This window comes from Strix uralensis, chromosome Z (assembly GCF_047716275.1).
Source record: "Strix uralensis isolate ZFMK-TIS-50842 chromosome Z, bStrUra1, whole genome shotgun sequence".
Classification (NCBI taxonomy): domain Eukaryota; kingdom Metazoa; phylum Chordata; class Aves; order Strigiformes; family Strigidae; genus Strix; species Strix uralensis.
Genome location: NC_134012.1, coordinates 46,214,274 through 46,239,418, shown reverse-complemented (window position 1 = coordinate 46,239,418; position 25,145 = coordinate 46,214,274). Strand labels below are relative to the sequence as shown.

Below are 25,145 nucleotides of genomic sequence, written 5' to 3'. Positions count from 1 at the left end.
TTCCAGTCTGAACAAATATCCATCACAAACACACCGTTAACACAACTTCTATAAAACCGTGCATCGTTTCTTGGTATCCCAGACACCTGACTGCCAAGTAAAACCAGTTTCACTTGACAAAAAAAAAGCCAAAACAATAGTGATCCTGAACTTTATTAGGTAAACTTCAAGCACAAATAAATATTTCAAGTTAGGTGGCTTTGTAAATGTCATTATTTTTTATATATACATATAGATATGTTCACACACGCACAGAGCAGCTAGATCCCAAATGAAAACATTAATTTAAGGACTTTAACTTCACTTAGCTGAATGTGGAAAAGATACTAAAGTCACATTAATAAAACAATACTGAATGCCTGTATCTAGGCTGAGGACCCTCTAACAAAAAACTGTTGCCAATGACTGGGCTCCTGAAGGCAACGTGGAAGCTTAATCTCTAGTCAGAGACTGTGCCACCATGTGCAAACACCTGAGTTACTGTACATTAGAGACTCAGAAAAACAGTCACAGTTATTCCAGGAAGCTATTAGATTAATAACAACTGTAAAAAACTTTGATGCTTCAAGGGCCAGCTTTCTTCAGAGTAGAAAACAATGCCATTAGTAAGAGAGTAGCATCTGAAATGCTACTTCTGAGAAAATTATTTCAGTAGAAGTATTAATTCATTTTAGTATTTTGTGCCTTATGAGGATATTAAAACACAGTGAATACTCAAAATGTGGTAAGAAACTATACACATGCTTATTATCCACTGTTCTACAATAGATAGAATCATGCAGTTCAAACACAGCATGAATCCACCACCTAACCAGCTTAAAATGTAAACAGACAAGTCTTAATATAGAATAGTTATAAACAAAAGAACTTCAATTTTTTAAAATGAGATAATACATTACCTTAAAATTAGAATGAACTCTGTTGTTATAGAAGATTCCAAGGGGTGTAAGCTCTGACTTGGTTTCAATGGCTAAACTATGAGAATCTCCTGTAGCAACCTTGTGGAACAAATACCATATTCCAGCATCCTGCAAGTAAGGAGAGAATGCCATTACTTATAAGTGAGTCTGATGCTACTATGTCAAAGTGTCAGAGTTAATGCAATTTTTGTATGTCAGTTATATTTCATCACACACTTGATTTTCATTTGTTTACTAGTAAATCATACCATTTACAGCAAAATACTCAAAACCTTTCCTCTCCTCCTTACTGTTACAGTCTGACTAAAATTTCTTCATTTCTGCTCACATCAGAATTTGATGACACAGCCAAAAAACCCACAAGGGCTTTCAGAAGAAGGGAAAAAAGCACATCAAGAAGCCTGGCCAGTTCAGAGCACTATGCCAATAACATGCAGTAATAATTTCAGCATCTGTTCATTTTCTCCACTTCTTCAACATCCTGCTCTTAAAGAAGCTGGATTTATCTGCTAAATGAGACCCATAAAAGTTTTCCTTTCAAACATATCTGGGTTCACAAGAGGTGTCATCACAACAGCACCTGCATAGCAGATACCTATGAATATGAAAAATTTTGCCTGACCACATGCTCTGTGCACATATGAAATAAAAAAAAAAAAAATCACTGCACAAGACACATTAAAGGGTTAAACAGTAGCTAAAGAAACACTGCCTACTGAGTGATCCATCCCATGAAAAACAGTCATAGAGTTCACTCATTTCACTCTGAGAATATACTAATCTTCCAAACAGTCCTGGAAATTCTGCTTCTCAGTAACATATTCCCATCTGTAATGATGACACACTTTGACATTTCTGGTGATTAACAGTTCCAAAGCAAATGTGGATGTTCCATTAATAAAAATACCAAAATCTTACTTCACATATAATTAAATACAGCTCTGTGCTTGGCAGACTCAAGTAATTTTTATCCAAAACACATCCTGATGCTTGGAAAAACGTTTAATGAACTTAAAAGCTCCTTAAGCACTTGCAAGCATTCAGAAAAAATGACAAAGTTTCTTTTTCCTCGCCCTCTCTCATATACAGCTCAAACAAAAGAAACGTCTATTGCTGATACACCCTTACAATAGGCTTCATTGTGTAATGAAGGAGCTGGGGGGGATGGGGAATGGGATTATTTTATTTGCTTGTGAACTGTTACAGTTTATACCAGCAAAAGCTCTACAGTGCAGAGTTTGTATCACCACAGTTGAAGTATTCTGTTTCTGAAACAATAAGTTGTAGTTCCTTTACACTAATGTGTTTACATCCAATGCAAGGGAGATATATCAGAGTGGCAAAACTTCACAACACACATAAATGCTCGCTCTGACCATGCACATACTGGTAGTAAAAGGCAGTGACATTTACTGGGATATGCTACAGAGTCAGAAGACATTGCATGTTTTAAGCACCATATCAAGGAAGTCATTTCCTTTATCTTAGCCTGCAATGCTAAAACAAGGTAAAGGAGTATTACATAAAGCAGAAGAACTGGAAAGACACTGCATTGGGAAGAGAAGAATTGGTTTGATTCAATAAGTGTGTCTAGAACCTTTCCAGTGGTAGACAGTCAACTAGAAAAGTTTGTCCAAAAAAAAAGCCAGATTACACAAAAAGCAGAACAAAATTTTCTAAATTTTTATACTTGAAATATATCAACTCATCTAAATATTTTGAATCCTGTTCTATTAATAACAGTTTATTACGTATTCTATGCCTAAGAATACACTGAGACACACTCATATTCTACCTCCAGCACTGGAGCCTTTGCAACAACAACAGTCTTTGCTGTTTTCCATTCCCACTGATCTCTTCAGAAAAATCCACTCAAAACCATGCACATGTCATCCTCTCATCCAGTATAGAACAAACTCCAGAGCCCTCCTCCACAACATGTACTGAGTAGTTCAGCTTTACTTCACAAGCAGATGTGACAAGAGATTTGCACTAATATAAGGTTCACAAAAACATATAAGCCATCACTGGTGAGAAACAAATTACTAATGACTGACAATAAAAGTGTTTTAGCTGCTTCTTACACAATGAACATTTTTTTTTAAAGTCATTTTTCATTCCAATGACTAGAACTATGAAGACAAAACTTGTGGAGCAGTCACACAGCAAATTCATGACAATCTACAGAAAATACAGAAACCTTAATATGAAATGCACTAGTTCTTTGGAAATAAAAGGATTTATTCCTACATACACACATTGACACTATTGTCAGGCCTATTAATTACAAAGCCGAAGAGATCATCTTTGTTCCAGCCAGAACAAAGATCTCTGGCATCTCTTAAATGCACACCTAGACAAACCCTGCACTTGTAATGGTAAAATGCTGTCAAACATAAAAGAGAAGATATTCATACATAAAAAAGAAAAGTCTATGTACTTTTGGCAGTGTAAATGTTACAGGTTTTACAAATAGCAGTAGCATAAGTAGTTTGTGTTGAATTACATCCATACACCTCACCTGTGAACCTGCTGCTGCATTATTTATAAGATGATTGTTGGGATGAGAAATCCAGAATGTTGAAACTGCCCTGAAATATTATTCAGAAGAAAGTTATTATGGAAAAGGTCTAGTCCCTACAGAAATATCTCCCCTTCATAACAAGCACATCACAAAAACTTAAACTGACATGTGAAGTCACTACTTCACATATGAAATAAAAATCACAACCCCACCCCCCCATTTAAAAGTCAAAAATGCGTCTTTTTTTAGTCCAGTGCACAGTATTTTATTTCATACTTGTTCAGATACTCTGTACAATGATAAACTGTTTTAATAAGCTTCTACAAGAGATTAGTAGTTTGCAGAAAAACTAGCAGTGACAACTTGAGAATGTGCCTGCCTTTACACAGAAGTAAACATGTGGCCTGAAAAGTCTATTGAACAAGTATCACAAGAAACAACTTTTTCTTTCTCTTCAATAAAAGACAAAATGCTTATTTATTTATTTAATACCACTACTGTGTGAACTACATTTAAAGTGTCTGCATCCATTAAATTATACATAAAAATGTTCCCATCTGTATATTGTCAGGACACCATCAGCAGTTTAACTGCTGCAGCTGGTTTGGTTTTACTTTTTCATCATGAAAGACTCACATGCAGTCTGTGGCTGGCACTGGGACATAACTTCCATACACTTTATCCCTAATACCAATACACATGCTGCTGTTTCTATCTGTAGGAAGAAGAGTGCCTGGTTTCGTGACTAGCCCAAGGTTGTGGAACAAAGTATTCCTCTGCTCAATGCCATCTTCTGTGAAGAAACAGTGACCTAGTGTGTCATAGCCAATGGTGTCCTTTATCTGCAGAAATACAAGTTCATTAGGTCAGTAGCAATAGCATTTACTGAGATTTATTTGACAAGTACCATCTAGTTTAACTATCTTGGCACAGCTGCAGAGTGAGGCTTCAGTATCAGCAGTTCAGATGATCCAAGCACACAGTTTTATTTATCCCTTACAAACATACTACTATGTCTGGACAGCTTAGCTGCCTGGAATAATCTGAAAAAACAGAATGGTGAAATCTGTTAAAAATAAGTTACTGTTTTCACTTGTTCATTTATTCATTGCAATAAAAAGAAAAAGTGCTGAGCATTAAACTTGAAGAAGGGAGAGGGCTATTTTCACTCTAAATGCTTTTTAAAACATTTCTTTCAACACAGCATGTTTTATTCTCCTTGCACCTACCAGCAAGCCATTAGTTGCATGAACAGTCACACATCTGGAAAAACAGTGATGAATGGAAAGACCTTCCAGGTAAGTCTTAAAACTATAACCTCCTCTTTCATCCACATCCCCACAAAGGTGAAAGTGAACAGGGTAACTTCCAATCTGCTGCTGGCCCATTTGCTTCAATTCCACATAGGACAGATGAACAGATGTAAAATTCTTCAAAATCTAAAAACATAGTGAGACGTCCAGAATGAATAATTAACTATTTGCTTTTTAACTAATGGAAATTTAAGTTAATACATCACCTATATCAGATGTACAGAAGTTAGATGTACACAGTTACCACAGACCAACACAAGAAAAGTTGGAACAATTGTCACTGTCTTGCTTTATATCCTGCCTTACAAAACACTATGCTTCATAAATGAGCATGAAAACTAAATCTCCATGTGGCTAAAACAAGAGAAATTTTCACCAGACATGTTGCCACACTTCACTGTTTGGTCTTTACCACCTGGCATGCTAAATATTCTTTACATATAACCACTTATTGTCCAAATAAACAGAAGTTACCGACATCAAGGCCTGTCTATACTGAAGCTGTAGCAGTGTAGCCCATCTGGGACAGACTTAATTGAATAAAATCACTGAAAACAGATTCAAAGAAACCTGTTGAAATACCTGGTCCAACCACCAGCTCAGCACAGGGTCAGCTTAAAGACAGCTGCTCAGTACATCGCCCAAGGAATACCTCCAGCCACAGAGATGCTCACATAACATCAACTGTTTCTTCCCTTCCGTTTTCCTGGTATCTAAGCAGAATTTGCCTTGTTGAAGCTCGATCCTATTGCCTCTTGTTCTATCACCATGCACCTCCAAGAATTGCTCTGGCCTGTCTGAATTCTCCACAGTGCCTGAAGACAGCAATAAGATCCCTCTTCTCTATCTTCCCCACACCAAACAAGCCTTGTTCTCTCAGATCCTCCTCATCATCATCAGGTACTCCCACCTTCATGGGACACAGTCCAGTGCACCTACATCTTCTTTGCAATGGGAACCCAAAACTGGGCACAGCATTCCAGAGGAGTTTCTTTATTAAGGAAGATATGAAACTGCCTTCAGAGTCATACAACTTCACAGTAATACCACCCAAGACAGAGTAAAAACATAATGGGGCTGTACCAGTAAGACAGGAAAGCAAAACTATTTTCTTCTACCTAACTTGCTATGAAAACAGAAACCAAGTGCAGCAGCTAAACTGCAAGGAGCTAAATTGAAAAAAAATTTTTTGTTATTTCATTAACTTACCCTTTTAAATCAAAAATAACCATTGCCCTATGCACTTCGTCCTCTATGGAAATTATCAATATGGACTTTTTTTTCCCCTCCTCTAATTGCATTCCTAAGGTTTGTATGTCTAAAATACAAAGGGATGGTCAATACCAGGCATCCCTGAGATCTCCCATTCTTAACATTTAAAAGCACTAATGCAGTCGTAAAACTACAATCCAACACCTCTCCTCACTGCCACTAAGCCTCCTTTATGCTACTGTTCCAGCGACCAGTAGAAAATCCAGGATGATCAAACCCCCTGAGGTCATTAACGTTTGCTAGTGCCTAGGCTCCCTCTGCTTGAGCACACAAGATTAACATAAGCCGAAAATGCTTTTAGTGCTGAAGTCTAAGTTTGGCAGCAGACACTCAGCTACTCTGAACAGTCTCCTGGGAACAGTTTAACAACTTTGATGACTCAAAATGTTTGTTTTCTGTTCCATCTTCCAGACATCTGAGGGGTCTGCTGTATTTGCACTACTGTGACAGTCAAGGTCATGCTTTGCAAGATTCACAGCTTGTCATTATCTTCTTTCATTACATTATCTTAAACACAAAAGAGTGCCTTGAGTCCACCTACTACTCCTTCACAAAACAAAAGCTGACACACAGTAGGGAAAGGGCGTATTTTCTTTCCCACCATTATGTTCACCACTATAAAACTAAAATCTGCATCCAAATATATTAGAAAGAGAGATTTAAACTGTGACCAACACATAATGAGTACAAATATATTTGCATTTAAAATACAAGGCCTCAAACTTCTCCAGCATTAGTGAAGTCTTGATACACTGCTGTTCAACCCTTTAATCTAAAAACATAAGTGAATATGAATTTACATATTAGTTTATATAATACTACTTTCTCTCACCTTTCTTTATATTTATTGTAATACAAGAAATTAGAAGCAGTTTCTTTCACATAACCTTAGAACTTTCAATTTTTAAAAAATTAAATAAAAAAACACCACGGTCCAACCCAGTTTCTTTCCTCTCCATGCCTCTCTAGTGCCCAGTTTCAGATAAGGCAGATCTCTAGGATTCAATGCTTATCACCTGGGGAGGGAGAAAGGCAGTGAAAGGAGGGAAGACAGAAAAAGGGGAGATCAAACTTTATTCTACAATATTACAGGATGCACAATCATGGATGTCACCTGTAAGGTTTAATCCCTACCATACAACACTGCAATATATGCTGAATACTTCTACAACATTTCATGCATTGATATCCCTTCCTCTAATTCTGCAGACTAACTTGATGAGTTAAATCTAACTAATCTAGTTCTTTCTATGTAAAGCACCTGTATGAATTGATGTTCTTTAAGTTTTCAAATCCCTCCAAGTTTAGCATTATTCTTTTTGTCCTCAACATGCCTTTACATGACAGAAAGCTACTTTAAAATGTTTTTCAGACCTTGATATGTCCACCAAATGTATCGTAACTGAAGAACTGACACTCCTTTTCACGATAGCATGTATTTTCTGTCTCCCCCTTGATTAAGATGTTCCTCGTAAGAACTCCAACTTCTGCCCTCATGTCCACTCCATCAGTAACTTCTCCTACATGAGGAAACTGAGGATTTTCTGTTCAAAAACAGTTTTGAAAAAAAAAAAAAAAAGAGTTGTCATTGATTAAAACCAAAACCAACTGCTTTTATATAAGCAAGCTAATTGTAGCAACAAAAGCCATGCATTCTGATACCTTAACATGCTGTTCTCTCTTAGCTCTTTTATGCTAAGGCACACAAAAAGCACGCAGCTGTTAGATGATATACATTAACCCAGCTAACACCAAGCAAATTTCCCCCCTTCCAGACTGCAGTTGACTCAGTGATAGTTAAGCATCTTGCAGGATGGTGAATCAAGTATGTTACTTTATGTTTCCTTACAAAAACAAGTGCTATCTACATACTCTTCATTTCAGTAAGACAACAAATCCTAAACAAATCCCAACATTTTACTTGCAAGTTCATCTTAACTTCAGTCCAATAGTTTGTGAACAGAATGGGTAAAAAACAAATAAAAGTTTAAATGAATCCAATGTATCTAGAAAACTTTTAATGAAACACAGATGCAGATTGGCTTTAAATGAAAAAAAAAGATGCTGGCTGCTTAATCTGTTCCAAAGAAAAGTTAAGAATGGAAAATGAGGCCAAAGTACCTTTAAAAAATACTGTATTCATCCCCCTCTTAAAGAAAAATGTATGTACTTTAGCAACTAAATTCGCTCTTTCCTAGATAGCTTTTCTGAGAATGCATAAACTAAAATTAGGGAAAACAAGATATTCAGGTTTTACACTGTTCTTCCAAAGAAATAATAAATTTTTTATTTGTCTGTGCAAACTGAGAAAATTATCTGGTCCTGTAAAGCTTAAAAAAAATGTATTTATGTGTTTATTTTTTTAAAATATTTCCCCACCCCTTGTTTTGGTTTGGGTTTTTCTCCCCTATTTATTGATTCCCTGCATATAGACTGTCACTATCCCTCCAAAGCTTACAATAGGATACAAGCCTAAACTGGTCATTATCACAATATGAAGCAGAACCAAGAGTGGTGTTAACTCTGTACTGTTGAGGATTTATAAAGAGAATAGATGTCTGCAAATGGGACTGTACCCCCCTCCTTGAAGGCTTGCTTATTGTTTTTCCCTGTATTTGACTAGCATACATAAATCAAGCGAAGAAAGAGTAACTAGGCTCCTACAAAACAATATTTTTTAGTTTTCCTACAACAAAGGGGCCAAAATATCCAAAAACTTAGCAAAAAATACAAGAAATCATTTCAAAAGATGGTGAATTCTTCAACATGTGAAGTTTACCACTCCACAGAACATTCATTCTTTGTGGAAAAAATATATAAGGTGGTTTGGGGGGGGTATTTTTAAGCACTATCTGTTACCATGAAAAAGGAAATTTGATATTGGGGGTTAAAAACCCAAGATGGACCAGTTCAGCTCCTTTAACATATTTTAAAGATATAGATATAGTTCAAATAGCACTTATTTAAAACAAAAAAACCTAAGATTTTATATTTTATGCCATAAGTCTTGTAAAAGAAAAATTAATTTTTAAAAATTCTTTAAAAGCAGCTGCTTTTTCACAGTACATGATTTCCAAGATGAAACTGAGTTTGCACATACACTATTCAGTAGTGACAAAAACCTTCTTAAACTTCATACTGCAACATTCAAGTCAAGTTTTCTCTTAAGAAAGACACTTAAGAACAAAGCCCAGGAAGTGTCATACTCTATGGCACTATGTCAGCTGTGCAGCTTCATGCAGCCTGGTACCCCCTGATGTAATAAGGTGAACTTAGATATGATTTTTCCATATCTGGGACTTCACAATGCAGTAAAGCATATCTGACCCATGATAACGAATGCCATGGGATACAAACTGCACTGGAAAGTGGACACACAAACAGGCAGTCCCTTAAGACATAGGGGAACAGAAAAGTTTGAGGGCAATCACAGCAAACTTCCGAGAATGGAGAAAGAGAAGAGCAGTTTGAAGAAGAGGAAGTCGCACTGTACAGAGGTGAATGGGACAACACCAGATCCTGAAGAGCACCAATCGGCTGCTGCAGACTAATACTGCACACTAACACTAGTTAGTTTGTGCTGCAAACTAATGCTGCAGCCCACCAAAAGGGAGCAAGAGGGCACACTCGACCTGAGGCTGGTCGACCACCACGAAGGAGGGCACTGGCACAGAGTAGCAGAAGGAAAACACCGACACCAGCAGAGCCAGGGAGCCAGTCCCATGGGAGGCTCTTATGAAGTCAAGCAGGATGACTCAGATAATAAAAAAGGAAACTGTCAACAACATGCATGATCATTTTGCATGCATCACATCCAAAGGAAAAACAGATTGCAACTACTCAGGGATATCTTGTATGAGCAGCGGCTTGGAAGTGCCACTTACTTCATAACCATTTTGTTGGTGAGGGGTGGAGGGGAAACGGAGAAGAGAGACAGCGAGGGAGAAGAGAGACAGCGAGGGAGAAGAGAGACAGCGAGGGAGAAGAGAGACAGCGAGGGAGAAGAGAGACAGCGAGGGAGAAGAGAGACAGCGAGGGAGAAGAGAGACAGCGAGGGAGAAGAGAGACAGCGAGGGAGAAGAGAGACAGCGAGGGAGAAGAGAGACAGCGAGGGAGAAGAGAGACAGCGAGGGAGAAGAGAGACAGCGAGGGAGAAGAGAGACAGCGAGGGAGAAGAGAGACAGCGAGGGAGAAGAGAGACAGCGAGGGAGAAGAGAGACAGCGAGGGAGAAGAGAGACAGCGAGGGAGAAGAGAGACAGCGAGGGAGAAGAGAGACAGCGAGGGAGAAGAGAGACAGCGAGGGAGAAGAGAGACAGCGAGGGAGAAGAGAGACAGCGAGGGAGAAGAGAGACAGCGAGGGAGAAGAGAGACAGCGAGGGAGAAGAGAGACAGCGAGGGAGAAGAGAGACAGCGAGGGAGAAGAGAGACAGCGAGGGAGAAGAGAGACAGCGAGGGAGAAGAGAGACAGCGAGGGAGAAGAGAGACAGCGAGGGAGAAGAGAGACAGCGAGGGAGAAGAGAGACAGCGAGGGAGAAGAGAGACAGCGAGGGAGAAGAGAGACAGCGAGGGAGAAGAGAGACAGCGAGGGAGAAGAGAGACAGCGAGGGAGAAGAGAGACAGCGAGGGAGAAGAGAGACAGCGAGGGAGAAGAGAGACAGCGAGGGAGAAGAGAGACAGCGAGGGAGAAGAGAGACAGCGAGGGAGAAGAGAGACAGCGAGGGAGAAGAGAGACAGCGAGGGAGAAGAGAGACAGCGAGGGAGAAGAGAGACAGCGAGGGAGAAGAGAGACAGCGAGGGAGAAGAGAGACAGCGAGGGAGAAGAGAGACAGCGAGGGAGAAGAGAGACAGCGAGGGAGAAGAGAGACAGCGAGGGAGAAGAGAGACAGCGAGGGAGAAGAGAGACAGCGAGGGAGAAGAGAGACAGCGAGGGAGAAGAGAGACAGCGAGGGAGAAGAGAGACAGCGAGGGAGAAGAGAGACAGCGAGGGAGAAGAGAGACAGCGAGGGAGAAGAGAGACAGCGAGGGAGAAGAGAGACAGCGAGGGAGAAGAGAGACAGCGAGGGAGAAGAGAGACAGCGAGGGAGAAGAGAGACAGCGAGGGAGAAGAGAGACAGCGAGGGAGAAGAGAGACAGCGAGGGAGAAGAGAGACAGCGAGGGAGAAGAGAGACAGCGAGGGAGAAGAGAGACAGCGAGGGAGAAGAGAGACAGCGAGGGAGAAGAGAGACAGCGAGGGAGAAGAGAGACAGCGAGGGAGAAGAGAGACAGCGAGGGAGAAGAGAGACAGCGAGGGAGAAGAGAGACAGCGAGGGAGAAGAGAGACAGCGAGGGAGAAGAGAGACAGCGAGGGAGAAGAGAGACAGCGAGGGAGAAGAGAGACAGCGAGGGAGAAGAGAGACAGCGAGGGAGAAGAGAGACAGCGAGGGAGAAGAGAGACAGCGAGGGAGAAGAGAGACAGCGAGGGAGAAGAGAGACAGCGAGGGAGAAGAGAGACAGCGAGGGAGAAGAGAGACAGCGAGGGAGAAGAGAGACAGCGAGGGAGAAGAGAGACAGCGAGGGAGAAGAGAGACAGCGAGGGAGAAGAAAAAAGGTTCAAAGATTTCCATTTTCTTTTTTCTTCCCTTTTTTGTTTTCCTTTTCTCCTTTTTTAATAAATACCAACAGAAAAAATTATAATGATAACACTTCAAAAGATGAGAAGGGCACTAAAGGAAATGGTAATGACCACAACAGCCATTCAAGCATAAAGAGAACTAGTGAAAAGACAGAAAGGAGCCAAGAAAGGAAAACAATTGTAATCCTCTTGGAAGAAAACTAAAGTGTTCAATGAGCCTGTGAAGAAAGGAGAAAGAAAAGTTAGTATGGTAAGCTGCGAGGCAAACCTGGCATTATACTGAGCAATTTTATAGCAAGGAGAAGTACACATTCCTGTATACAGAAAAAAAGCAATACAGAGATAGGTGAACAGCCTGTTCTTTACCGCTCACACTGAAAGGGACTGTCCAGGCTGTACTACGGTGAATATGTATTTCACATGAATCTTCAAGTCGTGACTGCTCTCATACCTTTGACTTTGACCTGATGCTTTGTACACTCTGGGCAGGGAAGGAGAGTGAATTCCTCTGTCTGATACATTGAATAGTCTGTGCTTGCGACCACAATCCGGTCTCCAGGCTCCCAACTACTAACATCATCCAGAAGGTTCAGTATCACTCCACCTACAGCTTCTACCTGGAAGCCGGAAATTGGGACACCTAATTAAAAAAAAAAAAAAAGAAGTAAATATAAGATTATATTCACCTTTATATGAAACCATCTCCAAGAGATACTAATAAATTTGTAAGATTTCACAAGCTCCAAAGCCCTGTAAAGTACAATTCTGCTCTGAAACGTGCCAGTGTGAGATACCATTACAGCCTGCTTATTTGGTGGATCTCAAATAAAACAAATGGAGAAGATGGAACTAACAGTGACAGGGAAAAAAAATTATCTTTTTTTTTTTTAAAAAAAAAAGACCTAATATCATATGGCAACAATTTGTAGGTCCAGCTACCTTTACTTGTTTCAAGTGACATTTTTCTGCAATTTAAAACTCTACAGATGTAATCAAGGACCTGGCAAAACAAAGTAGAGGGACTTTTCTTTTTATTCACAACTAATGAAACAGTTTGGCAGGGTAAATTACACACACATGCTATTTCACTGTATTGTGATGGCTTTGCATAAGTTCAGCAACTCTTGCTCACTCTTGACCCTAACTCTACTGGTAAGTAAAAGATGTATTTTGGTGGATTTTATTACTTTTTAAAATAAATCTATATATTTTCATAGGCCTGTAATGAACAGTAAAGGAGTAGTATCAAATAGCTCAATTACTTAACAAATAAATAGCCAACTACCACAAAAAAATTCTTCTGAGGCAAATACAATATTGCTTAGCAATTCTACAAAGAGAAAAAGATGACTGCCCATAAAAAGTGAAACTCAGATCAAAGATATCTTAAACACAAAAATTACTAAGGGATAAAAACAAATGAGTGGTAGGCCTTCCAGGCTTTTTGTACCACTGATTCAACTTGTTATGAGAAAAGCTGACTAAAGTTCAGCATCAAACAGCAACAGAAGATTGTACCAAGAATAAAACTTAGAAATAAAACAAGAATAAAAAATTAAATTTCTCTTTGCTTCTACCAAGTTTTCTTTTTACAATGATAATCACTGTCTCAGAAGCTGAGATTTAAAATATATGACTAATTACTAAAAGAAAAGGAAAAAAAAAAGTCTGTTTCAGCCTTTTATAAAACCCCTTATCTGTATCTAAATATGTTAAAAATGAAGACTTTTAATGTTATGTTGTTCACATACAGTATACAAATAGGTTGAGAAAATAGATTGCACTGAAGAACTGTGTCCTCATACTTCATCCATAACAAGAAAAAAACAAACAAAAAAACCCCCTTACAGCACTCAGAAATTTAAATTACAACCAACAGTTCTAGTGAAAAAAAGCATATACAACATTTTTTACTTCTTCCCCAACCGCAGGATTTCACAAAATGCTTTCTTACCATCATTCCATTCACTGTAAGCTCTCACAACAAACTTCTGACCATCCAATGTGAAAAACTCTTTCTGAGCAAGAGCCTTCCCACCAGTGCTGTGATTTTCATAGTCTCTCACTGATTCATTACAGGAAGAATTTCCACCACCTATGACACCAACGAAAGCCCAGGCTTGCCTGTAAAAAATGAAAGTAAATGTTTAAGTATAATGGCCCTTAACATTTCTTCACAAACAGGTACAAGACAAGGAGCACAGAAGTCATAGATAATCCTTCTGCCCGCTCTTCCAAATTAATGTTAAAATTCAACTTCAAAATGCAGAAGAAACATGGGTAGATCTCACTGAAAAGAAACAATTTAAAATAATTGGATGTCCTATATACAAATTGGTAAACACAAGAACTCTTAATGGAGAAGACGTTCAGACACATTTTTAGTACAACATCCAAGATACCATTTTTCCAAAAGCAAATCACAAGACATGAGTGACAGAAGCGATTCAGGATCCTATACCCTAACAGCTTTATGAGGCCACAGGAAGACTAGGAGCCAGTGCCGACATTCCTGCCACAGCCCTCTACCATCAACGCACAAGTGGCATCCCAGAGTGGTGCCCAGGAGTCCCTGGAGACCACGCTTGCATCAGGCCGGGAAGGATGGACACAGGCAGCAGCAGCCACTGGCTATCACTGCACTTGATGGGCAATATGTTTTGAATCTTTCAGGATGCTCAGACTCAGAAAAGGAATCGCACGCTGTTATACAACCTTTGCACGAAGGATCACTGATGTTTCTGAAGGCTAAGACCAAAGGTTTTTGCTTTTCGCCCTCACTGCCCCTTCTGTCATCTGGTCGCCTACTTGACTGAGCACTGGCATGGAGCAAGGAACTGTCCTGGATGTACTTCCCCTTCCTACAGCTCTGCTCAATGCACCCAAGTTTTTGGAAATGAAAAACAAACAATGCACGCCACAGAAAGCTGCCACCAAGTTCAAAAAACAAGACTATTTTGCTGTCCTTTACTGCTCTGTAATGTCATAATTATGTGTGCAGAGGAAGAAGTCGAGATCATCTATTAAAAAGCTGAACAATTTTGCATCATTAAAGTTGAATCATTCACCCCAAATGAAAACAGTGTCAGCTAGATGAACTGTAGTCTGTTGCTAATGGTTGATTCAAAGGCAGATATTAAAGCCACTTTCAATTCAGTTGCCTTTATTTCAGTCCCCTCATGTTGTTCTTACTGAGTGGGATTAAAAGACCAAATTAAACTGTTTAGTGTTAACCTGTTCACAAGAATAGTACATAGTGGGCCAGCTTTTCAATAGTGGCAGTGAACAAGCTGAATGTTTCACATACCAACATTTAAAGTAAGTATCAAGATATTTTAATGCATACTATTTTGCAGGAAGAGGCCAAAGGGAAGAGGGATGTAATGAAGTGTTCACCTCCATGCCAAAATCTTCTTCACTAGCTTTACAGGTTTAAAAAAAACAACCCCGCTTTTCCTCACTGAGCACTTGGTGAGAGCTTCTCACCTGTCTTCCACAGCAGAAGACAATTTTGTGTGCTTATGGAGCCTCTACCAACTAATAAAAGCAGAAAAGAAACTGTTCAGTAGAGAAGAAAGGCTGCTTCTTCCCTACTGAAGGCTGAAGAAGCTCCTCATTTCAAACAAACCAGTGTGGAGGTCACAGGCAGGGATAAACACCAGAAACCTAGGTCTCTGCACCAGGTCGAGGCTGACTGCACAGCGACCTGAACAACCGCCACACAGGATTCACTGCTTTCACGAGGTGGTACATATTACATCAGCACCTCTGACCAAACCGCTTCAGAGGCAGAGCTGCAAGCACTTTCCATTCCATGACCACATGCTTACACAGCCACTGACACAGATGTGCTCCTGACAGGAACCGGGGTCAGAACATGCCATCCTGACTGACGCCCCAGCCTGCCTCTGCCAAAGCAGAGGGAGGAAACTAACTGGAATCCAGATGTTGTGGGATAGCGAGGGGTAAGAATAGAACGGAAAAACTAAATGACAGATTTCCTGGAAAATAGAAACAGGTTATACAACATGATCTTAATGGAAACTGAAGAACAGACTGACAGTTAGTTAGGAGACCTGGTGTCCTTTTCACTTGTATTCCTAACCCTGTGCAGCACAAAGCCACGTTCAGAACACACAGTGCAAAAAGTCATTTGCAACAACTAAATGAATGGCAGAGCAGTTTAAGTTTCGTGCTTTAATAATTCCTATTACATGTCTTCTATTGTCCTACCATCCAAACCCTCACCAACTGAAAAGAATGGTCAAAGGATACAAAAATATCTCACAAGTGTACTTCAATTACAAAATACTTTCAGAGATCAGTTTCCTTGCAGAATCAGTGGAAGGGTAATGTTCTTTCATTTCAACAGTGCATAGGTATGAATAAGACGCTGTTTGTATACAGGATTAGCACCCCTTCCCTGTATTCAGTTTCTACCTTGGCATTCCTTGCTCCTCCAAACATATACTAAAAATTCACCTAGCAACTGTTTTCTGTGTGTTTGAATGAGGAAAAATTTCTCGCTGCACCCAGTTTTAATTTCTGTAAAGAATAGTGAAAGAGAGCAATTATGAGTAATAGTCTATCACACAGATACCTATAACTCTTAGTCTCTGCACTATCAAAATACTGAATACTACTACTGCAGTACTACGTACAACACAGAATCCTTTGAAGACTTTAAGAACAGACATTCAAAGTTTAACGAATCCCCCAAAGGTGGCAGAATATGTATCTAATCTTTATTCAGCACAAAAGGGAAAATAAATTATTTACCTGTAACTCAATTTTCTGACAAATTTACTTCCCAGAAGATTTTGAATAGTCACTCTGGTTTTCTCCAATAGATTTTTAGCAGCTGAATCTCCTACAGCAATAGCAACAATGCGACCAGGACTTCCAGTTTCCAGTAAGTTCTGGAGCTTCGAGCTTTCTTCTGAACGTTCATGAGTATCAAACTTCAGCACTTCCAAAATCTCTGCTGTATCCTGATCGATCACTCTCACATTTAGTCCTCGAGAAAAATTCTTTTTAAATGTATAATGACCATAGGCCAGCCCTGAGAAATACACAGTCTTTGACAGAAGAGTCCATGATAACTTCTGGTGCCCATGCAACTCCAGTGTTCCTTCAGGGCCCACACCAATAAATTTTTTGCCAAATTCTGGCACATCAGCACCTTCGTTTGACTTTCCATACAAAACAATAGTTGCTTTGGATTTATAGCGGCATTTCTCTGCTCCAACATGAAGCATTCCACCATCCTTTATCAGGATAAATCGAGTTCTCAAGGTAATATTTTTAGAACCTTCTTTATCATCACCAAAAACAAGTAACCCTAAAGGAAAAAAAAATATTTCTGTAGGTCAAAGCAAAATTCAGATAGAGTCAAAGAACCAAGTTCTGCAATAAGAACAACAGAAAAATTACAGATTTATTTTCCACACCCATGAATTAAGCTTTACACTCTTGCATATGTTTAAGAATATTTGGGAAAGTAACTCCTACCAATTGTGATTTATCTTTCTAAAAATTTGGTCAGTTAATTCCCAATTTTTTCTGTCACTTTGGTAGAATTACTATCATACCACAGTCACCATCAGAAAAGATTTTGTACAAGGAAGGCTACTACACAAGTCTTCTTTTACTATATCCTACAGAAAACCACGTCAGTGCTCCACTGAAAAGACTCCATAGTGTTCTTTCATCTTTTTAATGATATCCCTGGCCTGGTAGCAGGCTGAAAAGTAGAAGTAGGGGAACTGGTCAATAGCTGAAATACAAGATTCCAACACGTTTTTCATGTAATCACAGAACGGAAAACTATGCAGTAAACTGAAGCATGATGTTCATCTTGTCATTTCATACCTCCATCTTGTATAACTATAGAGTGTACTGTAGCATCCGAGTTCAGACGAAACAAATCCCCCTTTTTGATAAAAACTCTCTTTTCAGGATCTTTTCCAGGGCTCCAGTTTTTAAGACGAGGATTCTGATCGGGACAATTCTCTGCAATACAATGTGAAATTCAGCTTTTATAAACAAGCATCATCACATCAATCAAGTCAGCGTTAAGATGAACACGAGCAAGGCAGTCACCCACAAAGGATTCCCACCTTCTTCTGTGGTTACAATAGTGCAGCCACTGATGTTACTGTTTGTATTCGAGCAGCCAAAAAGATACCTGAAAGGTGGCTAAACTCTCAAGGGTGGGAAGGCATTCTTATACTGAATTAAACTACTGATGACCACAGACTGAACTGTCAACATACACTGTTGACAATAGATATTTTTGAACGCCACCTGATTTTTTAAAGATTTTCTATATCACCTGCAGTAAATGAGGAGAGGTCAGTGGGAAGCACTCAGATCCACAGCACTCACACTGATCACTGGATGTCCTAGGCCAGTTACCTGGGCCAGCTAACATGGTTGTAAAGCATCTAAATATCTCACCTCCCTGAAGATCTCTCCCTCTGTGAGAACGAGTGATCCCTTCTTGCTTTTAAGCATCCAAATCACTCAGTGTGGGTTTGCAAGTAAGGGATAAAGAGGGACAAGACATCCTTAGTATATTTAGTATAATACCTTACTGGTTAGAGCAGCTTCCTGGGAGACAAGACATTCAGGTCTAAACTCACAATTTGTACTCCTTAAGAAGTCAGCTTAAATGTCAGGCTACAAACCACAAGAGAGAAAGCAACACACGCAACCCTTGCTGAAACCCTGATGAAGGTCTGTCTGGCACTACACAGGCAGTAATACCATCCTAGGAGGCCAGAAAAAGAGAAGCAGCAGCAAGAAGTGACAGGGTTGTGTGATTTCAGATGAAGTTACAGCTATGTAGTATTTACAGCACACATATCTTTAGCATATTAAGCAGCTGAGTAATGCAGCAGCATAGACATACTACAGAAATGGGAAGGATATTCTTTTGGTAAGAAAACCCAAGGAAAAGTCAGACTGAAAATATTTTTCTTAAGCAAAAGACAACCAAAAGATGCCAAAACAAACAGGTTAGCAGTCTGACTGAGACTAAGTCAAAATAGCCTTTTCACATCTTATCTTCTGGAGAAAAACACCCACACATCTGCAATGCAACTTTGGGGGCAAAAAGCTATTGGCAAAAGCCCATTCTTGCAAAATCTAAAGAAAGTGAAACCTATGCACAAGTTTAACACAAGCCAGCCTTAGTTTTGCTGACAGAAATGTTTTTCCTTTGGTATTACTCTCCACATTTCAATCCTTTCCAACTCAGGAAACCCACATAAACCAAGATTTGACTACCAATGGGAAAAAATTAGCAGAACTGCATACAGGCAAAAGGCATCCAACTAGTAATATAAAGATAAAAGCAAAATAACATCTTTTGGGGGGGATCCTCAGAGGACAGCGTTTAGAAAATGAAATTCAACACATGAGGGAAAGCCAAAAAGCAAGAAGCACTGCGATCAGCAAGAGTGCCGAGCACTCATCGGATAAAGGCAAGTCTATTTCCTGATTTAGGCAGAATCACTAAACCCCTTCCCCCACACACCACGCACACAAGCACTGTGAAGAAACACTTATTTCCTGGCTGGTAGCAAAGGGCAATGTGAGGAAACCGTGAGTCAGCAACCTGATGATTTCTGCTTAACATGATTCACAGAGAAGACCTAGTAACTGAAACTTTTCTGTTGAGTCAGAAAGAAGAGGTATAGCATGGTAACAAAAAAAATTAACTCTATTGTACATTGCAATCCAGCAAGGAAGCATCAGCATCAGAAATACGCAGTCCTGTAATGCAAGCATGCTTCTGAAGCATGGTGGATCAACTTTTTGGCAAGCAGATCAGAGGTACTCAGGAAAAGTATTTTGAAATTCTCCCTTAGCAATTGCAGTGGGTTGCAGGGAAACATGAACTATTTAGTACTTCACCATATGCTACCTCCAAAATTACTGATTAGATTTTACAGGCCACAGTCCTTGCCTCTACAGTTAAGGTTAAATGAAAACAGAAGCATAGACTAGAAAATGTTAGGTAGTATGGCCTTGCCAAATTTAACCACTCATGTTGAAAACTTTTGAAGTCAAGCCTCTGCTTCAGAGTATTTTGCAAAAATGGGTCAGCTTTCCTTAAGGTTTAGTTGCTTCTAATGGAGTTGGGGGCAGGGAGGGGAGGAAGTAATATTTTTGCAAATGGTGAAGGAAAAAAAAAACCACAACCAAAAAATACCCTGCAAAAAAAAAGTATTTTAGAACCTTCCATATGCTGGAACAAGGATATGAAATTTGGCAGGAGAAAAAGCAGGAAACAGTTCTCAAGATGGAGATAAAGAGCTACTTTCTACCTGCTTAGTCACCAAGTCTGGAGTTTTGAAGGCCTCTGGGAAAAAGTTATCAGTGTTATATTATGCTCGGCAGAAGTTTGTCACAGTCTGGCAGCTAAATTTTCTGAGGATCCTGTTTACCCTGGGCAAACTCCAGCCAAGAGCTGCAAAGGCCAAGCAGAACTTTTCCCTGAAAATCTCCCCAGCTTGTCATCCTGACCCTGCAGCACAAGCCCCTGGAAACAGGGAAGGAAATTGCATTTCCAGTGCTCTCCCTGATCTTCAGTGTTCAGGAGTCCTTCGGAAAAAAGATGATGACAGGAAGATAGAAGCAAGGAGGAAAAGAGAAACCAGCTGACAGGCAGGAACAGAAATGCAAATAAGTATCATTTTCCCTTTGGGGAAGGTATGCTGGAGGTTTAGGATTTACACGCAATTACTACTAATTGTCACATTTGCTCCCCTGCCTTTTAAACAGCCATTAAAAGTACTGACAATTTGGATTTCCAATTAGCCATTAAGAACACACCTAGCTGGAACTGGTGTCATTGGCTGCAGTACCACATGTACTAGGTTGGAGCGAAGCGTATTACCGTTTCAACCTGTTGGGAAACTTTTGTGGAGTTGCTGCAAAAACTATACTGCAAGATTAAAATTTCAGCCTTTCCTTGGTCACTGTAGGAGTTTCCCTTGTGTCAGGGTTCCCAAAGTATTCTATAGGTGCGTGTTTGGTTTTTTTAAAGGACAATGCAGGGAAACTGCAGAAAGACACAGTGCAACAATTAATGCTGAAAACTGGCCAGGACTTCCATCAAGAAGCAGTGGGACATTGAAGGAAAGCGGTCACGACCTTGGCTTAATCCCTAGTCCTTATGTAAGTCATTACTGTAGACAAAAAAAAGCCCATCTACTAAATCACAGCAACTCTTCCTGCAACATCCTCAGTACTCCTGGTGATCCATCAGCCATGTGCTGACCATGCATTAAGTGCAAAAATCCACACAACTCAATGCCTCTGGAATGAGCTAGTGCAGATGAAGCAAAACCATTCCAAAACCACTTACATTTTTTAAAAAGTCAAGCCACCTCCTTAACATTATCAGCTTTCAAAGCATAAAGGGACTATTTCATGTATCCCACAACACACAATTAACACCCCACTTCTACTAAAACCATCATCAAAATCCACAACTTTTAGTTAATTAAAAGTTAAAGTCTTGGTATCAAAGCGGGAAGGTTTTTTTCCCCCCCCAAAGTACTTCTCAGAGTCAACTGGCTAAGTCACCCTTCAGCTTTCTCTTGAACTTGGCTGTAAATGAAGTACTTACTGCAGATATGCCCTATTACCAGTGATCTGGATGACAACATAGCAGTAACTTTCCATTTACTACTCCCTCAGTTTTTTTTATTTTCCTTCATAATTATGAATAATACTCAGTAACTTCACCCAAGAAGAGATCTCAGCAAGCCACCACCAAGAACAGTCCAGTTAGATGTGTGCACTCATTTTGTACTGTCATCTGAAATCTTTCATTGATTATCTAATTTGTTCAGCCTGTGTTGCATTGACTTTGGAAACTGGAACTTTGAGTTACTGTGCCAAAAGCCACTGAAGAGTCTAAGTCTGTTGTGCTACAATAGCCAACAGTTTCAATTCAAAACCCTGTTTAGCTTTTAGAAACCTGACTTCTGCCTTTAAAAAAACCAAAACAAAACAAATCCAACAAAACAGCCCATGCTCCAAACTATACTACCAAACTTTAGCAACTGCATGTCACAGCAGCTCCTAGCAGTATTTGGCCAGAGGAATGTATACTTAGTGATCAGCGGTTAATCACATCACCTTTCATGCTTTATAACCTTCTAACACATTTGGGAGGTTTTCCAAATCCAGTGAAAGTTGCCTAGTTTCCTAAGATTATCTGGAAAAAATCAGGGCTAATAGATCAAAAAGATCCCTGCCCAATTTGTGTATAAACAAACCAAAATGTTTATACTGCTGGTATAAATTCTGGTAGATTTTTAAACGTTTTCACTTGAACACTCTTTTACTACCTTCCTCAGTTACTACTTAAACAGTCAGGACTTCATTCTGACTGCGATTTGTGAACATACTGGACAGCTTCTTCTGCAGACAAAAATAATTACACTTCTACAACACTCATGGTTCTTTCCCCTTCACCAGCAGTCTTTATTTACTGCTGTGCCTTTTTGTTTCATGTAAGTAAATCAAATTATTCACATTAAAAACATAAAAATTACACTGATAACAGAAAAAGGAGCTAAATTTAGCCCCCAAAACTGCTTCACTCCATGTTAAAATTGCAATAAGTGTCCTATTTTTGCACTTCGAACACTACTCCCAATGATGACTTATTGAATTACGTTCACAGGGACCATAACTTCTAGGATGATTTTGTTTGCAAAAGAACTTACCATCTGGAGCATATTTTGAAGCTATTCCCAAAAAAATCCCCAGTGCAATAAAAAGTGAAAGGCTAGAAATGGAAAAGCAAATGAGAGTATTTTTATGCCTGTTGGCTTCTGCCTGGCGGCGGTGCTGATCCACTGGTAAGGATGGGAGTCTTGTCCGGGCTTCCTGTCTTGCAGAGGTAAATTCAGCTGCAGCATGGCTCTGTGAAGGTGGTGGGGGACGGAGAGGGGCAATTCTCCCCGGGACGTACCCCGAAGACCTGTGACTGCTCCCGTTCTGAGGCCGGAGGAAAGCAGGGGAGCTCCCCCTCGCATCAGTGTCTTGCATGTTATAAAGTCACTGTAACACGTACACACAGAGGGAAAAAATAAGAGACAGGCTTTCAGAATACAGGTATGATACATAAAAGAAAAAAAGAAACAAAGAGCAATTTTAAGCCACCTGTGTTCTTAAGAACAGTCACGGAAACTGTGGCTATTTACAAAGTATCAGTCACTCAGTTGCTACCTGTCATTTGCCCTGGTATAACAGCTTGAAACAACAGTATATACATCTTCAACAAAATTAACTCAAAAGCATTTGTTATGGGAACACAGTACAGCACAGACCATTTCTTTGTAGTTCCACTAGGTATTTTTCAGTGTTTTCATAGTTAACTTGTATAATGCAATTAAGAAACAAACTGAACAATGAGAAAGCTAGCAACCCCTTCCTCCCCGCAGTTATGCAAAGAATGCTTAAGTGTATTTCTTCTGCGCTCAGAAGCTGAACAAACTCCTCACTGTTTTCCTTTATAGAAAAGAAGCTGAAAGAGACAAGCCTTCCTCCCACACTGGAAGTAGCAAAAATCATTTAAATTTAATTCGTAAAATATCAAACACAAATTTCTTTATATTCATACTGATGAAACTTAGTCAACACTTTTAATTAGCTGAGGCATATAGAGCCTGCAAACTCTTAATTTACTCACAGCGGGATTCACTTGCTAATAAAGGTGCATCAGGAATGATCCTGTAGGAAAGTCATCTGCATCTTGTTCAGCAAACCTCATGGTTTTTCTTGTTGCTGAGATGCCTGGGTTTGAACACAAAACATGACTGTTCCACATCTCTGCACCTAACACCCAGAAGCGAATGCTACTTTTATGTTGGTTACTAGTGTTGTTTCCATCTTTTTCTGAAGCAGCCAATGAGGAAAGCCTACCAAAACCATCACTGCCTGGCCCATCCTCACCAGCAGTTCTAACCAACCACACTTTTCTGGTGTGCTTTAAGAGATGCAAAACTGCATTTGACTGTTTTCTCAGGCTTTCTGGTCAACTGTGTTGTATTGTATGGAGTATCCACAAAGTTGGCATGTTTTTGGGTTTTTTTTTTTTTGAAATTAACATTTCTTAGGGATGGGATTTTTTGAGAAGACTGCTCAAGTTTCAGTTAACTGAAACCTAACTTTCTAAACCAAATCCTGAAGGGGATTTAGGCATAAATCACGTGTATTAATGGCAAAATTAATTATGAAAATAAAAACTACCAAAACCGGAAGAGCATAAAGATCCTCTTTCTCTTCCATTAACAAAGGGAAGTCTGAGCTATACTCTGAAGTGCCAGGCACGCTGGTGAAGGAAAAACATGATAACTGTAATCTTATTCTGAGAAGTACCAAAGGAATCTTTTGTCTCACATGCTGCAAAATCTGATACTTCACTCTTTCAAGGCAAAAGAGTTGTTATTATTAAACAGGCTAGATTACCCTTTCATGGGAGGCAACGCATCTCCAGATATACACACAAGGACAATAAAGGCACTGAAACATTAATGAAACATTAACTGGAGTAGCTATCCCAGAGCGCAAAAATTACAGCAAGTCCTCCAGCAGTGTTTCTTGCACCTGTTCATTGTAGCAAATCAATTTTCACCATTCTCCTTTATGTTCTTTGAGAAACTATTTCCCAAACCTAATCCTCTGCTCTCAAACTTAACTGCACAATACATTATGAGCACTGTGGAACAGCTTGCTTTCACCACATGTGCTTTTATACTCAACTAATCATCTTTCAGCAGTGAAAACTCAATGATTTCTATGTTTTAGAAGTCATGTTAAAAGCTGAGTAGAGAAGGAGCTTTTCAACTAAATCAAAGGCAGTATTTATGTCCAGCTGAAACAAATACCAAAGTATCTTTTTAATTAAAAATGTAAAGAAAACTGATCTAGCATTGAATTTTTTTATGGTTTGGCCTCCCAACTCCTTAAACTTGGTTAAAAAGTTTTCAAATATGGCATTTATCTTTCACACTGACAAAATGACTGCAGAGTGTTCATTATAACATGATACAAAGAGTTAACAAGTTTGTTAATTGCTTGGCTATATCAACTAAAGCCACTAAGTTATGCAAAACTTAACTTACTTTTACAAAATAATTTTACCGCAATTTTGCCTAGTAAGGCTTCTTTAAGTACTGCTAGCCCTTTAAAGAGAGAAGTCATTCATTACAACAGACATCAAAAACACTTGTGTCATATTTCAAGCATATTTTGCTTTGTACAAAGCATTCCACCTTGTTTGCAAGCCTCATTTAACAAACTGTAAAAGTATTCCAACTATCCCACTCATGTGCAAACACAGGTCACCCCAAGGACAGGTGGAAAAGAGGCTGCAGAAACACTGTCTTACCCATTACAAAATAAAAATGATGAAACAAAGCCATAAGGAGATAGCACAACCAAAAGATTTACTATACAGTTTTTCCATTACAACAG

The 25,145-nt window shown here is 39.4% G+C and overlaps 1 protein-coding gene across 2 annotated transcripts in view; it reads right to left on the bottom strand.

Annotated features, from left to right (window-relative positions):
* Positions 1–25,145, bottom strand: part of CEMIP2 (cell migration inducing hyaluronidase 2) — a 52,345-nt gene that overhangs the window by 16,187 nt on the left and 11,013 nt on the right. For both annotated transcript variants that reach the window (XM_074856078.1, XM_074856077.1), the window contains exons 2-11: positions 22,391–22,727; positions 17,514–17,654; positions 16,422–16,983; positions 13,597–13,766; positions 12,094–12,282; positions 7,404–7,573; positions 4,674–4,883; positions 4,081–4,286; positions 3,442–3,511; positions 900–1,028 (exon numbers count right to left, since the gene is read on the bottom strand). In XM_074856078.1, coding sequence (XP_074712179.1) covers positions 900–1,028; positions 3,442–3,511; positions 4,081–4,286; positions 4,674–4,883; positions 7,404–7,573; positions 12,094–12,282; positions 13,597–13,766; positions 16,422–16,983; positions 17,514–17,654; positions 22,391–22,715 — 2,172 coding nt within the window. In that variant the 5' untranslated portion in view covers positions 22,716–22,727. The remainder of the gene's footprint in view (positions 1–899; positions 1,029–3,441; positions 3,512–4,080; positions 4,287–4,673; positions 4,884–7,403; positions 7,574–12,093; positions 12,283–13,596; positions 13,767–16,421; positions 16,984–17,513; positions 17,655–22,390; positions 22,728–25,145) is intronic.